Source organism: Mustela nigripes, chromosome 1 (assembly GCF_022355385.1).
Source record: "Mustela nigripes isolate SB6536 chromosome 1, MUSNIG.SB6536, whole genome shotgun sequence".
Lineage (NCBI taxonomy): Eukaryota > Metazoa > Chordata > Mammalia > Carnivora > Mustelidae > Mustela > Mustela nigripes.
The window spans coordinates 90,853,496-90,867,239 of record NC_081557.1 but is presented as its reverse complement, the minus strand read 5'-3'; the positions used below and the strand labels follow the sequence as shown (position 1 = coordinate 90,867,239).

General features: G+C 51.9%; 2 protein-coding genes across 7 annotated transcripts; both read left to right on the top strand.

Annotated features, from left to right (window-relative positions):
• Positions 1–257: 257 nt before the first annotated feature.
• TTC36 (tetratricopeptide repeat domain 36) lies at positions 258–3,380 on the top strand. Its single transcript, XM_059392624.1, has 3 exons — positions 258–454; positions 1,581–1,769; positions 3,086–3,380. Exons 1-3 carry the CDS (start codon positions 340–342, stop codon positions 3,346–3,348), a joined length of 567 nt encoding a protein of 188 aa, XP_059248607.1. The 5' UTR covers positions 258–339; the 3' UTR covers positions 3,349–3,380.
• A 140-nt stretch (positions 3,381–3,520) lies between these two features.
• TMEM25 (transmembrane protein 25) lies at positions 3,521–12,572 on the top strand. Of its 6 annotated transcripts, none has more exons than XM_059416173.1 (9): positions 3,521–3,619; positions 4,129–4,222; positions 4,491–4,802; positions 5,252–5,542; positions 5,745–5,876; positions 6,186–6,216; positions 6,369–6,469; positions 6,599–6,688; positions 12,049–12,572. In XM_059416173.1, exons 2-9 carry the CDS (start codon positions 4,153–4,155, stop codon positions 12,156–12,158), a joined length of 1,137 nt encoding a protein of 378 aa, XP_059272156.1. In that variant the 5' UTR covers positions 3,521–3,619; positions 4,129–4,152; the 3' UTR covers positions 12,159–12,572. The 6 variants fall into 6 exon arrangements, with proteins under 6 accessions (XP_059272156.1, XP_059272147.1, XP_059272163.1 ...); XM_059416164.1 differs by lacking the exon at positions 3,521–3,619 and adding an exon at positions 3,626–3,758; XM_059416180.1 differs by lacking the exon at positions 3,521–3,619 and adding an exon at positions 3,765–4,002 and having other exon boundaries at positions 6,602–6,688.
• The last annotated feature ends 1,172 nt before the right edge of the window (positions 12,573–13,744 follow it).

The window sequence follows — 13,744 nt, the reverse complement described above, 5'->3', positions numbered from 1 at the left end:
AATATGTTAAAGGGAGAACCTGAACACCACCCTCTCTGCTTCACTCCACCTTGAGGCAGAAATTGGATTCATTTACTCTGTTCCATCTAACAGTAGGGTGGGGGTGGGAAGGCAGTTGAGGACTATTCGTAAATATTCTGCCAAGCGAGGGTTGCTAACCCTGAGCCAAATGAGGTTGGGTTTGCACTACAGCCAAGGAATGGAAGACACTCCTCACAGGGGGTGGACCTCAAACAGAACCTCTGCCCTCCAGATAACTGGCCACCAGGCTCAGCCCCAACCCCTTCTTCCTCCCTCCTCTATCCTGATTCACCTTCTGGGATTTGGGAGTTGAGCACCATGGGGACTCCAAATGACCAGGCAGTGTTGCAGGCCATCTTCAACCCGGACACCCCATTTGGAGACCTTACTGGGTTGGACGTGGGAGAGGAGGTGGAGGAGGAAGTAGATGAAGGTGAGTTAGACCTTGGACTACAGCACTCCACACTGGCTGGCCTCAGGGGGGTGGCAGAGGATGGTGGTCCCACAAGGCCGCCCTTGTTCCATAACCCCTGGACGGTGATTGAGGCTGGAGTGCGAAAGGGCTGCTGACCCGTAGTGCACTGGTGGAGGCTTGGCAAGAGTTCCTCTACCAAAAGAAGCAAGTCGTGGTTTGTCTTGTCCTTCAGCCCTCATATCTCTGAGCTTAACCTCACCATTTAACTACCCCCATAATCCAAGCTCAACTGTGCTGGGGGAGAGGGTGGAGAGATGCTCAACTCACATCTTTGTCTTAACAGGGCATTTCACTCCACACAGAATGGAAGGGCAGGGGTGGCTCGGTTGAATAGTTCCGACCTAAGTATAAAGAGCCTAAGCAAACCCAGCCCGGATCTAATCCCTCCACAGAGTGAATCCACTCCCCCACTCCCCGGCCCTTCCTTCAGTCTCTAATGGGACCTTATATCCCCACCAAGAATTTCTGTTTTTGTTTTTGTTTTAAGTAGGCTCCATACCCAACATGGGGCTTGAACTCATGACCCTGAGATCAAGAGTTACATGCTCTACCGCCTGAGCCAGCCAGGTGCCCTTCCCCCACCCCCATCAGGAATGACCCTTGTTTCTAAAGGAGGGAAGCCTAGGTTTTACAGAAACTTCAGTCTGAAAAGCTGAGGGATATGTCGGACATGATTTTCCTGACCCAAGTATGTCTTGGTGGTCTTCCTGTTGGAGGCAGTATAGTAGAACAAAATGGGGCCAGGTTAAGGAGCCAGGGAGACCTGGGTTCAAATCCAAGCTGTGCATTTAGGAGCTGTGTGATCTTGAGTAAGTCATTTAACCATGGGCTGAGTTTGGGCTTCATTGTCTTGGCAAGGAGCCGACCAAAGTCCCTTTCCCAGGTTCCTTTAAAACTTAGTGCTACCTCTCAGCCTTGGTGACCTCAGCTCCCTCTGCCCACAACACTGCGTCCGACTCCTGCTGGGATGGACATCCCAGCCCTGTTGGCTCCAGCTCGGGCCTCAGCTTTCTAAAGCCCAGAGGGTTTTGGCTTCTTGCTCTCCACTGCCTATCTGTCCTTCCTGCCTCCCTCCCCCAACCAGATGGAGTTTTCCCGCGAGCACAGTTGGAGCAGTCCAAGGCCCTGGAGCTGCAGGGGGTGATGGCTGCGGAGGCTGGCGACCTCAGCACAGCCCTGGAGAGGTTTGGCCAAGCCATCAGCCTGCTGCCAGAGAGGGCCTCTGCCTACAACAACCGGGCCCAGGCCCGCCGCCTCCAAGGAGATGTGGCAGGTGAGAGGAGATGGCCCGGGGCTTCTGCAGGGGTCCCTGCAGTCCACAGACCAGAGCAGAAGTCCCTGTGGGGCTGGGAAATCCCTAAACTGTTCTGGAACCTATATTCTTACTTATAAGACACACCTTATGGGCCCTGCTAATCTCTTGGGGCAATTGTGAAAGTCAGAAGAGATTGAATTCCATTTGTTTATTTAACAAACATTTAATGAGAGTTTACTATTGTAAGCAGTGGACAAGGCACTTGAGAACAAGGATACAAGGCAGACTTCTTAGACCAAGCACAACGTGCAAGGCATCCAGCACTTTCCACATGAGCTATAGTAACTCAGTTGATTATCACTTCAACCCCAAAGGGTGTGTCCTGTTGTAACCTCCATTTTACAAAGAAACTGGAGCAGAGCTGGGATTTGAACTCCGGAGGGCAGGGCTCGAGTCTGTGCTCTGACTGCCCTGTGATACCACTTCTCAAGAAGCTCACAGTCCAGGGCCGTGGGACAGATACATAACTCTAATTATGTGTCTAATAAGTTGAGAGGGTTCAGCATGGTATCTACCCCTGAGGGGTGCGTTTTATTGTATTTTTAATTTTTTAAAGATTTATTTATTTGACAGAGAGAGACACAGCGAGGGAGGGAACACAAGCAGGGGGAGAGGGAGAGGGAGAAGCAATCCTCCCACCGAGCAGGGAGCCTATTGTCGAACTCAATCCCAGGACTCTGAGATCATGACCTGAGCCGAAGGCAGATGCTTAACGACTGACTGAGACATCCAAGCGCCCCATATTTTTCATTTATTTAAAAGATTTTATTTATTTTTTTGACAGAGATCATAAGAAGGCAGAGAGCCAGGGGGGGGGCAGACTCCCCGCTGAGCAGAGAGCCCGATGTGGGGCTCGATCCCAGGACCCTGAGATCATGACCTGAGCTGAAGGCAGAGGCTTTAATCCACTGAGCCACCCAGGCACCCCTCCAGCTTGAACATTTTTAAAGCACAGGGTAGATGCTCAATAGCTACTAGTGGAATACACTGCCTGCTACTGTGGGACCATGGGCCAGATTCATGAACTAGTGACCACTCAGAACCGTCCCAGCACCCGTCGTGTTTTGGTGTATTGGGTGGTGAAAGGCAGTAGGGACTTTAGTCCCAGCTCTGCCACTATAGACAGACTGTCCAGCCCAGGGCGAGTCTTGCCACCTTCTGCAATCTGCATCGGTGCGATGGGAGCAAGGATACTGAGAAGCAAGAGCCGGCGGGCTGGAGGTGGCCGAGCCCCGGGGCCGCCGTTCTGACTCTCCCGCCCGTCTGGCCCCCAGGCGCCCTGGAGGACCTGGAACGCGCCGTGACGCTGAGCGGCGGCCGGGGCCGCGCCTCACGCCAGGGCTTCGTGCAGCGCGGGCTCCTGGCGCGGCTGCAGGGCCGGGACAACGACGCCCGCAGGGACTTCGAGCGGGCGGCGCGGCTGGGCAGCAAGTTCGCGCGGCGCCAGCTGGTGCTGCTCAACCCCTACGCCGCGCTGTGCAACCGCATGCTGGCCGACATGATGAGGCAGCTGCGCGGGCCCTGCAACGGCCGCTGAGCCGCACCAATAAAGCTACTTGCTCTCCCCGACTCTCGCTGGTGTCTGAGTCCAGCCGCCGGCCCCCCAGCCGCAGGGCACTCCGTGGTCAGCCGCGGTCCGGACACGGGGCGAGGGCGGGGCGGGTGTGGGACGGTGCCTGTGGGGGCGGGGCTGGCCTGCCGGGCTCGGGCGTTGATTGGCTCCGCCTGGCACCGCCCGGTCCCGCCGCGGACCGCAGCGCCCAGCTGACCTGAGCAGTCGCTTGTGCGGAGCGCGGGGCGGGCTTCAGGTGAGGCGCGCTGGGGACCGGGTTGCCGCACGCTTCCCCCCCCACACACCCGCCCCCGCCCGGACCCCCGCTGCTCCGGCCCGCCTCCGCCTGGTCCCGGGAGGGCGGGAAGCGGGCGTGGGGCTGCTGGATGGCAGGGGTAAGGGGCAAGGGAGGGACGGACCGGGAAGACGGCCCCTTTGGGGGAGGGGCGCCGCCCCGCGAGTCCGCGTGTGTGCGTGCGAGTGTCCGGCCCGGTGCGGGCTGCGCGGCGGCGTGCGGTCTCTGCGCCTGCGGGCCGGAGCCTGTTTGCCCCCGGGAGACGGCGCCCGGTTCTGCGCCCGTCGGTGTGTGCTGGCTGGGCTCCGGCCTTCGCCTGGGCGTCCTTGGCTTCGCCACTGCGGGTCAGTCTCCGTCTGTGTGTCGGTGCACGGTTTATTTTTGTTTCTGGAGAGAAAATTCCTAGAGGAATCCCCGAGCCTGCCTGCGGTCACCGGCTCACATCGAGGCCCACCCCCTTGTCTCGGCAGCCTGGGGCCTAGGCCTGAGGGACCATGGCACTACCTCTGGGCCCAGCTGCCCTCCCGCACTCGCTGCTGCTCCTGCCAGCCCTTCTGAGCTCAGGTACACCCCCCTTCACCCCTTGGCGAAGCCCTTCTGGGGGCAAGCCACTCTCTCCCCTCACCTTGGGTTTGGATACCTACTTCAGGCCCCAGAGCACCAGAGCTGGGTTCCCTTCACCCACCCACCCACGGCCCAGCCAGTTCCTCGTGAGCGACCCTAGGTGCTCCGGCTCTTGGTCAGTTGCCCCTCCGTAACAGGATGTCATGCTGGTCACAGACCAGTTCCACCCCTCCCCCAGCTCTCCCCAGAACCCCCTGCTGTGTTCCAGGTTGGGGGGAATTGGCACCAGAAATTGATGGTCAGACCCGGGCGGAGCTGGCACTTCGGGAGAATGAGCAGCACGCCTTCACCTGCCGGGTCGCAGGGGGGCCTGGAACCCCCCGATTGGCCTGGTACCTGGATGGACAGCTGCAGGAGGCCAGCACCTCAAGACTGCTGAGCGTGGGCGGGGAGGCCTTCTCCGGAGGCACCAGCACCTTCACTGTTACTGCCCAGAGGGCCCAGCATGAGCTTAATTGCTCCTTGCAGGACCCCAGCAGTGGCCGGCCAGCCAATGCCTCTGTCATCCTCAATGTGCAATGTGAGTGCCCCTGAGGTGGGCAGGGACAGAGGTTCCCTGCCTAAAGACCCCCAGCAGCCACCAGGCAGGTGGTCTGATAGACCCCTTAACAAACACTTAAGCACTTTGCAAATATTAACTCACGTTATCCTCAGGGTATTCCTGTGAGGTAGTTATTCTGGTTAACCCCATTTTACAAGTGAGAAAACTGAGCCACAGATTGGTTAAGTATTATGTCTGCAGTCCTATAGCTAGTAAGCAGAGCCAGGATTCAAATCCAGATATTTTGGTTTTAGTGATTTTACTGTTAATCACTGTGAAATGCTGCCTCTCAGGGAGACCCAGCCATCCTGTTTCCAGTGCCCCCTTGAGAAGAGGTCCAAGCTCCTGGCTCCCTTCTGGGTTTGGGAAGAAAGGGCAAGGAGTCTGAGGGCTGTGGTGAGAGTATATTGGCTTCTGCTTTGCACCAGTTAAACCAGAGATTGCCCAGGTTGGGGCCAAGTACCAGGAAGCTCAGGGTCCAGGCCTCCTGGTTGTCCTTTTTGCTCTGGTGCGTGCCAACCCCCCGGCCAATGTGACCTGGATCGACCAGGATGGGCCGGTGACTGTCAACGCCTCCGACTTCCTGGTGCTGGATGCCCAGAACTACCCTTGGCTGACCAACCACACTGTGCAGCTGCAGCTCCGAAGCCTGGCCCACAACCTCTCTGTGGTGGCCACCAATGACGTGGGTGTCACCAGCGCCTCGCTTCCGGCCCCGGGTGAGCATTGCCAGCAACTGGCCCAACACAGCCTCAGGTGGGGGCAGGATCACAGTACAAAAATGAGAAGACTGTTGCCCTCTGGGTGAGTCTTGTGAATGGGCTATGCTGACCACCTTGGGCAAGGACAGAATGGTACCTGTGGCATCTCTGAGGTGGGGGCCCCTGCCCACTTGGAACCTAATCAGAGATCACCTTGCAGGGCTTCTGGCCACCCGAGTGGAAGTGCCACTGCTAGGCATCGTTGTGGCTGGAGGGCTTGCACTGGGCACCTTGGTGGGGTTCAGCACCTTGGTGGCCTGCCTGGTCTGCAGGAAAGAGAAGAAGACCAAAGGTAGGGCCAAAGCAGTGGGGTGGGGGGCGAGGGTGGCTGAGGAGCAGGGAGAAGGAGAGGGAGAAGCAGCAAGGGCAGTACGTGGGGCTGGGCAGGATAGGTCATCTCTGATGAGTGGCAGAACGGGTCTTCCTGGGCATGTCCATGGGGAAAACCCGATGCAACTCAGCAGGCCTGGGCACTGGGGACCCATTCTGTCCCGAAGCTAGGAGAGATCCCTTGCCTGAGGGTCCTGGGTCTGAAAGGGCATAGGGGCAGAGCCCCGAGTGGGTGGGCTTCCTAAGAAGTGTGTGGTTTCTTTCTCCCTAGGCCCCTCCCGGCGCCCATCCCTGATCTCTAGGTAACTTCCTGGGGCTGGCTGGCTGGGCTGACCTGAGATACAGCATGGGGACAGCTGGAAACCGCGGTCTCCCTAGTTCTGGAAGGGGCCCCAAAGCAGGAATCTGGGCCTGCTGGAGCCAGGGCACATCCCAGGCTCTGTCTGCCCTGTAGTGACTCCAACAACCTGAAACTCAACAACGTGCGGCTGCCACGGGAGAACATGTCCCTCCCGTCCAACCTTCAGCTCAATGACCTCACTCCGGATTCCAGAGGTACACCCTCTGTCTGCCCTAACTTCACCTTCAGAGGTGCTTCTGAGGCAAAGAGAGATCTTGGTACTTGAGGAATTAGGCCCTATCAGGCACACTACTCATCCTGGGCATCCACCCTGTGTCACCCAGCAGGGAAGCCAGTTGATCGGCAGATGGCTCCGAATAACAGCCGGCCGGAGCTGCTGGACCCAGAGCCTGGCGGCCTCCTCACCAGCCGAGGTACTGGGACATGGGCGCGCCCCCACCCCCAAGCCCTGATGCTTCTGCCGGAGGCCTCTTGAGTCTCCGTGGGCAGCTTCCAGGCGGTGAGGCTCACTGCGTCTCACGGGCATCTTTGCCCCTGCAGGTTTCATCCGGCTCCCCATGCTGGGCTATATCTATCGAGTGTCCAGTGTGAGCAGTGATGAGATATGGCTCTGAGCGGGGCGAAATGGGGGGTACCTTCTTGGCTCCTGGGCACCCCCCCCACGGCCACCTCTGCCTGGCCCTATTGCCACTGGGAAGAGGTCATGCCGCTGCTGCTTTGGCTTGCCCTCCTGGTTGAGGCACCCTCTGTGTCATCCACATGACGTTTGTCACTGGGATTTGACCCTCAGGGGCACAGGTGTCTTGGCAGAGACACCATCTGGACCTCAGCCCCTTGTTCTACCTTAGGTAGGGGGGCCTTCAGGCTCGTGCACCCCGGCAGCTGGAGCTCTTTATGCAGGTGTGTGTGCGGTTGTCTGGCCTCTGAGTGTGGTCTGGCCCTGCCGGCCTGGGCCTGCTTTGGGCCACACACCAGTAGTCGTAGCACTTTGTACAGCAGGCACAGGACATTCCCGGTGGGGGGGCAGGGAGGGCCCTGCATGTCTTCAGTTTCCTCCCCATGCTGTGCAGCTTTGTTCCCTCAGGGAAAATTTAGGACCCTGATAGCTGTATCAAACCAAACTGCCCTTTGCACGGAAACCAATCCCTGGCCCAGGGGCAGGGGCCAAGCACAAATTTTGCTGCATACCTCTTTGCCCTTCTCTTGTCTCCGTCTCCTCTTGGGCATTGTATATTATACTTTGGACCTTCTGCATTTCTCCACTGGGCACTGGACTTCTCTATTGACCTAAGCCTGGCGGTGCCAGGGCCCGGTGTTAGCACAAGTCAGGAGGAAAAGAGGGAGGCAGGAAGTCCAGCACGTAGCTATGCATCTTTTTCTTATGGTGTTGGCACTTTAAGCACATCCCCTTGGTAGGGGGTTAGGGAGCACCGCAGGGCCTTCTCTGTGGCTTCCCCAAGTCTGGCCTTCCTCTGATTCACTGTAAGTGCCCTGAGCCCTCAACCTATTTTCACAAACCCCCACCATGGGACCCCATTGACCAGCCCCTAACTGCCTCATCAGCAGGAAGGCCCACTCTTCCTGTGCCACCGTTGGTTCTTCAGGGGCTGTTGATAGTGGCACATTATTTGACAGAGCTAGAAGCTTTTAGGGCAACATGGAAAAAGAGGGGGGAACCATGTACCCCAAAACAATGTAAGAATTCTTTGGAAAGCAACATGGAAATAGCAAATTATTATAGTGCAGAGTATATTTTTCCCTTGTTGATAACTTGTTTTATAGTTTTTTTCATGTTACTGCCTAGGACAGTGCTGAGCACACAATAAATTTAATAAACTTGGCTGAGTGAATGTTACATGTCTGTTTCATTTCTTCATAGATGGTTCTAAAACGAAATCTTTATATCCTACAGAAAATAGGGGAAACACCTGTGTACCCACTACTCAATTCTGTTGAATCGTCTCATTTTACTTTGCTCCAGAACTTTTATTTTTAAAAATGAATAATGCTATTTCTTTAATTACACTGTTCTCAGTGGCAGGGCTGGCTTTTTTGCTTTCGGGAGTGCCAGAGCAGGATTAGAGGGACAGAAGGCTCATTCTAGGCTGTGATTTTATAAATAAATAAATAAATAAATAAATTCTGGAGAATTGTACGGGGGGAAAAAAAGACTAGAAATGAGGAGATTTTTGAGGACAAATTTATATGCTTTTCTGAGCAACAGGTTGACTTGGCTTGCATAGCTCTGGGTTTTCTTCCCCGCTCTCTGGCTTCTCTCTTGTTCAGTAGGGTGTCTGCTCCATGGAAGTGGCCTAGGCCACTGCCCCAGACTCTACTGGTTTTGCCTGTAAGTGGCTTTGTGGCCCCAGAACGTTTAGAAGCCAGGGTGTGTCTCTGGTGATGGGCGTCCACTGTTTCCTTTGAGAGGTCCTGGAGCCCCTTCCTTGGTGGTTCTTTGGCAAGGCTACAAGCCCTGTGCTCCTCTCAGCTGCTCCCACCTTTCAGCAAAAAGGTGGGTTCTTTGGGCAAATCCATCCTTGCAAGTATTTGTTTGCAAAGGGGTGGACTTTGAAACTAGTGTTCCAGTTCTCCCTCAGATCAGAATCCTTGTCCCTTTGTCGAGTCCCGGACACCTTGGAGAGTTTGATGAAAGGTAAAGACTCCTTTCTGAGAAATGCAGATGGAGAAGGTCTGCTCACTCTGCAGGTCAAAGCCCATCAAATTACAGCTTGGGCGAACCTTGAGAACATGCTGAATGAAAGCAGCCAAATCCAAGAGACCATTTGTGACTCCATTCTTGTGAAATGCCCAAAATGGGCAAATCTGCAGAGACAGAATAGGTTCGTGTTGTCTGGGACTAGAGGGAAGGAAGAATGGGGAATGGCTGCCAGTGAATATGGGGTTCTTTTGGGGGTGATGAAAATGTTCTAGAATTAGTGGTGATTGATGCACAATGTTGATAACTTGTTTATCAACAGATCAGAAATCACCCAACTATACACTCTATAAGGGTGAACTTTATGAAGTACAAATTATGTCTCAATAAAGCTGTACTTTGTTTTAAAATTTTATCTTTTAATTTTTTTAGGATTTAAAAAAAATATTTTTTTAATTTATTTGACAGACAGAGGTCACAAGTAGACAGAGAGGCAGGCAGGGGCGGGGGGTGGGGGGTGAAGCAGGCTCCCTGCTGAGCAGAGAGTCCGATGTGGGGCTTGATCCCAGGACTCTGGGATCATGACCTGAGCCGAAGTCAGAGGCTTAACCACTGGGCCACCCAGGTGCCCCTAGGATTTTTTTTTTTTTTTTATCCATTTTAGAGAGGGAGAAGCAGCCTCCCCACCAAGCAGGGAGCCCGATGGGGGGCTTGATTCCAGGACCCTGAGATCATGACCTGAGCCAAAGGCAGAGGCTCAACCATCTGAGCCACCAGGTGCCCCTGTACTTTTTTTTTTAAGTGTACTCACTCCCCAACATGGGGTTCGAAACTCATGACCCCGAGGTCAGGAATTGCATGTTCTACCAACTGAGCTAGCTAGGCACCCCAATAAAGCTGTAGTTTTAAAAACCATCAAATGGTTGTTGCACCTGGGTGGCTCAGTTGGTTAAACATCTGCCTTTGGTTCAGGTCCTGACCCAGGGTCCTGGGATTGAGTTCGTCATTGGATTCCCTGGTCAGTGGGGAGTCTGTTTCTCCCTCTGCCTCAACACGGCACCATCCCTGCTAGTGCTTTCTTGCTCTTTCTCAAATAAATAAAACATATTTTTTAAAGATTTTATTTATTCATTTGAGAGAGAGTACAAGCAGAGGGGGGAGACAAAGGGAGCAGGGAGCCAAATTGGGGCTCAATCCCAGGACCTGGAGACCATGACCTGAGCTGAAGGCAGACACCCAACCATCTGAGCCACCCAGACACCCCATAAATAAAATACTTTTTTAAAAGTCATCAATGGTAACTTGATTTGTACATTTCACTATAAATTTCACCTGACAAAAACATAAATATTGAATTCCAGGTAATTATATGCATGCCAAAGTGTTTAGGGGTAAAGTACATTGATGTCTGCATCTTCCTTTGGGATGTATCCAAAAAAAAAAGATACATAGGGACACCTGGGTGACTCAGTTCCTTAAGCTTCTGCCTTCAGCTCAGGTCATGATCTTAGGGTCCTGGGATCAAACCCTGCATCAGGCTCCCTGCTCAGGGGGGAGCCTGCTTCTCTTTCTCCCTCTGTGCCTCCCCCTGCTTGTGTTCTCTCTCTCTCTGTCTCTCTCAAATAAAAATTTTTTTAAAAGTTAAAAATAAAAATAAACTTTACTCCATTGTGGGGTTCAAACTAACAACCCCGAGATCCAAAGTCTCATCTCATAATTACTGACTTGAGCCACCCAGGTACCCCCCCTTAGGTACTTAAAAAATTTTTTTAATTGTTTGTTTGAGAGAGAGGGAGAGAGAAAGTATGAAGGGAGGGGCAGAGGGAGAGAACTGACTGCTGAGCACGGAGCCTGAACCAGGGCTTGACCTCACACCCTGAGATCATGACCTGAGCTGAAATCAAAGAGATGATGCCTAACTGACTGAGCCCTTCTAGGCACCCCCCTTAGGTACTTTTTTTTTAAAATTGAAGTATAATTAACACAGAGTGGTATATTAGTTTCTGGCATACAACATACTGATTTAACAATTCTATACATTACTCAATGGTTATCCAATTTGTTGGCATACAGTTGTTTATAGTACTCTACTTTTTATTTATTTTTTAAGATTTTATTTATTTATTTGACAGAGAGAGAGTGAGTGAGGGAACACAAATGGGAGGAGTGGGAGAGGGAGAAGCAGACTCCCCCCGATGTGGGGCTCGATTTCAGGACCCTGGGATCATGACCAGAGCCAAATGCAGACTGTGACTGAGCCCCCAGGCACCCCCCAGGTTCTCCTCTGTTTTTTATTCCTGCGGAATTGATAGTACTTTCCCCACATTCATTTCTGATTTTAGTTATTTGAAACTTTTTTTTTTTTAGACAATTTGGCTAAGGCTTTTCAATTTTTTTAAACGTTATTTTTGTCTCTTTTTCTTTAATTTTTAAAAAAGATTTCATTTATTTGAGAGAGTGAAAGTAAGAGAGATCACAGAGGGAGAGGGAGAAGCAGACTCGCTGCTGGGCAGGGAGCCCAACATAGGGCTCAATCCCAGGACCCCGAGATCATGACCTGAGCTGAAACCAAGAGTCAGATGCACAACCAGCTGAGCCACCCAAGCACCCCTATTTGAGTTCTTTTTCTTTAAATGCAAATTCCCCCTCCATGCGCTGCTTTTGCTATATATCCTGTAAGTTTTGGTATGTTTTGTTTTAATTTTCATTTGTGTCTAAGTATTTACTAATTTCCCTTGTGATTTCCTATTTGACTCGTTGGTTAATACTGTATTCTTTGATTTCCCCAGATTTGTGGGTTTTTCAATTTTGCTTCTGTTATTCTGACTTCATCTCATTGTGGTCAGGGAAGATACTTTGTATGATATTTACCTTTTAAAATCTATTGCGACTTTAACTTGTGGCCTAAAATATCACCTGTCCTGAAAAATGTCCAGTGGACACCAGAGAAGTATGCTGTTGCTATTGGGCAGGTTGTCCTGCCCGTGTCCATCAGAGCTGGTTGGTTCACTTTGCTGTTTAAGCCCTTTGTTTCCTTATTTACCTTTTGTCTCATTGTTCTATCCATTATTGACAGTGTGGTATTTTTTTAAAGGATTTTATTTATTTATTTGACAGAGAAAGAGCACAAGCAGGCAGAGTGGCAGGCAGAGGGAGAGAGAGAAGCAGGCTCCCTGCCAAGTAAGGAGCCTGATGCAGGACTCAATCCCAGATCCCTGGGATCATGACCTGAGCTGAAGGCAGAGGCTTAACCCGCTGAACCACCCAGGCGTCCGGATAGTGTGGTATTGAAGTTCCGAGCTATTATCATAAAACTATTTCTTCCTTCCATTCTGTCAACTTTTGCTTTATATATTCTGAGGGTCTGTTATTAGGTGTGTAAATGTTTATACTTTGTATAGCTTCTTGCTGTGTTCATTGTTCCTCTTGTAGGTCTCCTGATTTCATGGAAATCTGTAACAGCAGTTCTCGAATTTGTCTGTATATGGAAATAATCTGAAGAGCTGAGGAAAAATATGGATTCCTGGGACGCCTGGGTGGCTCAGTTGGTTAAGCAGCTGCTTTCGGCTCAGGTCATGATCCCAGCGTCCTGGGATTGAGTCCCACATCGGGCTCCTTGCTCCGCAGGGAGCCTGTTTCTCCCTCTGCCTCTGCCTGCCACTTTGTCTGCCTGTGCGCTCTCTCTCTGACAAATAAATAAAATCTTTAAAAAAAAAAAAAAGGATTCCTGTATCCTACCTGCGAGATTGTGATTTAAATTAGTCTGGTGTGTCGTCTGAGAAAGGAAACCTCTCTTTTTTAAAGATTTTATTTATTTATTTGACATGCACACAGAACAAGCACAAGCAGGGGGAGCAGGAGGGAGAGGGAGAAGTAGGCTCCCTGCTGAGCAGGGAGCCTGATAAGGGTCCTGATAAGGACTCTGACTCTGAGATCATGTTCTGCAGAAGAGCCCAATTCGAGGCTCTATCCCAGGACCCTGAGATCATGACCTGAGCCAAAAGCAGAGGCTTAACCCACTGAGCCACCCAGGCGCCCCTAGTCTATGAGTATTATTAATTTTTTTCCTCCTTAGCTTAGCTGCTTTGTTTCTCTGATTTACTTTGTTCTGCCAGTTTTAGTCTTTATTTTTCTGGCTTTCTTCAAAGTCCAGAGATCCCCGATTGTACATCCATGTTTAAAATGAGAGTTGCAAACAGGTGTACAAACACAAGAATGACATAACCAGAAAAGCGATTGGAAACTGATGGGGAGGTTGGGACCTGAACATGTGCTTATAGACTCCATGTCAGTATCTAAAGGTCTTTTCTCTTTGGCTGGTCCGTTTGCCGAGAGGACTTTTCCAATAATCTGCTTTGGAGGTATAAATAAGCATGGGAAAGGGTGACTGTCTCATTGCTCACTCTGTTTTATCCATTTCTTTTAAATATGGCCCCTCACGGCTGTCCTCATAGTGTCTTGGTGTTCTCATGTCCAGAGCCTCCCTGGTTCTGTTGGGACAGAAGAGATAGGGTTCTGCGGTGTGACATGGCTCACTTCTTACCAGTTTCTCTGTCTCTCTCCTCTGTAGGTAAATTTCAGACCCCCCCCCCACCCCCTTAAATTAGTTACCACTTTTCCTTCCAAAATTGTTGCTGCATAGTCTCCTGTCATTTCCTTTCCTATTATCTATCCTTGCTGGTCTGTATCTTTTTCAAAATTATTATTCTTGGGGCACCTGGGTGGCTCAGTGGGTTAAAGCCTCTGTCTTCAGCTCTGGTCATGATCCCAGGGTCCTGGGATTGAGCCCCGCATTGGGCTCCCTGCTTGGCAG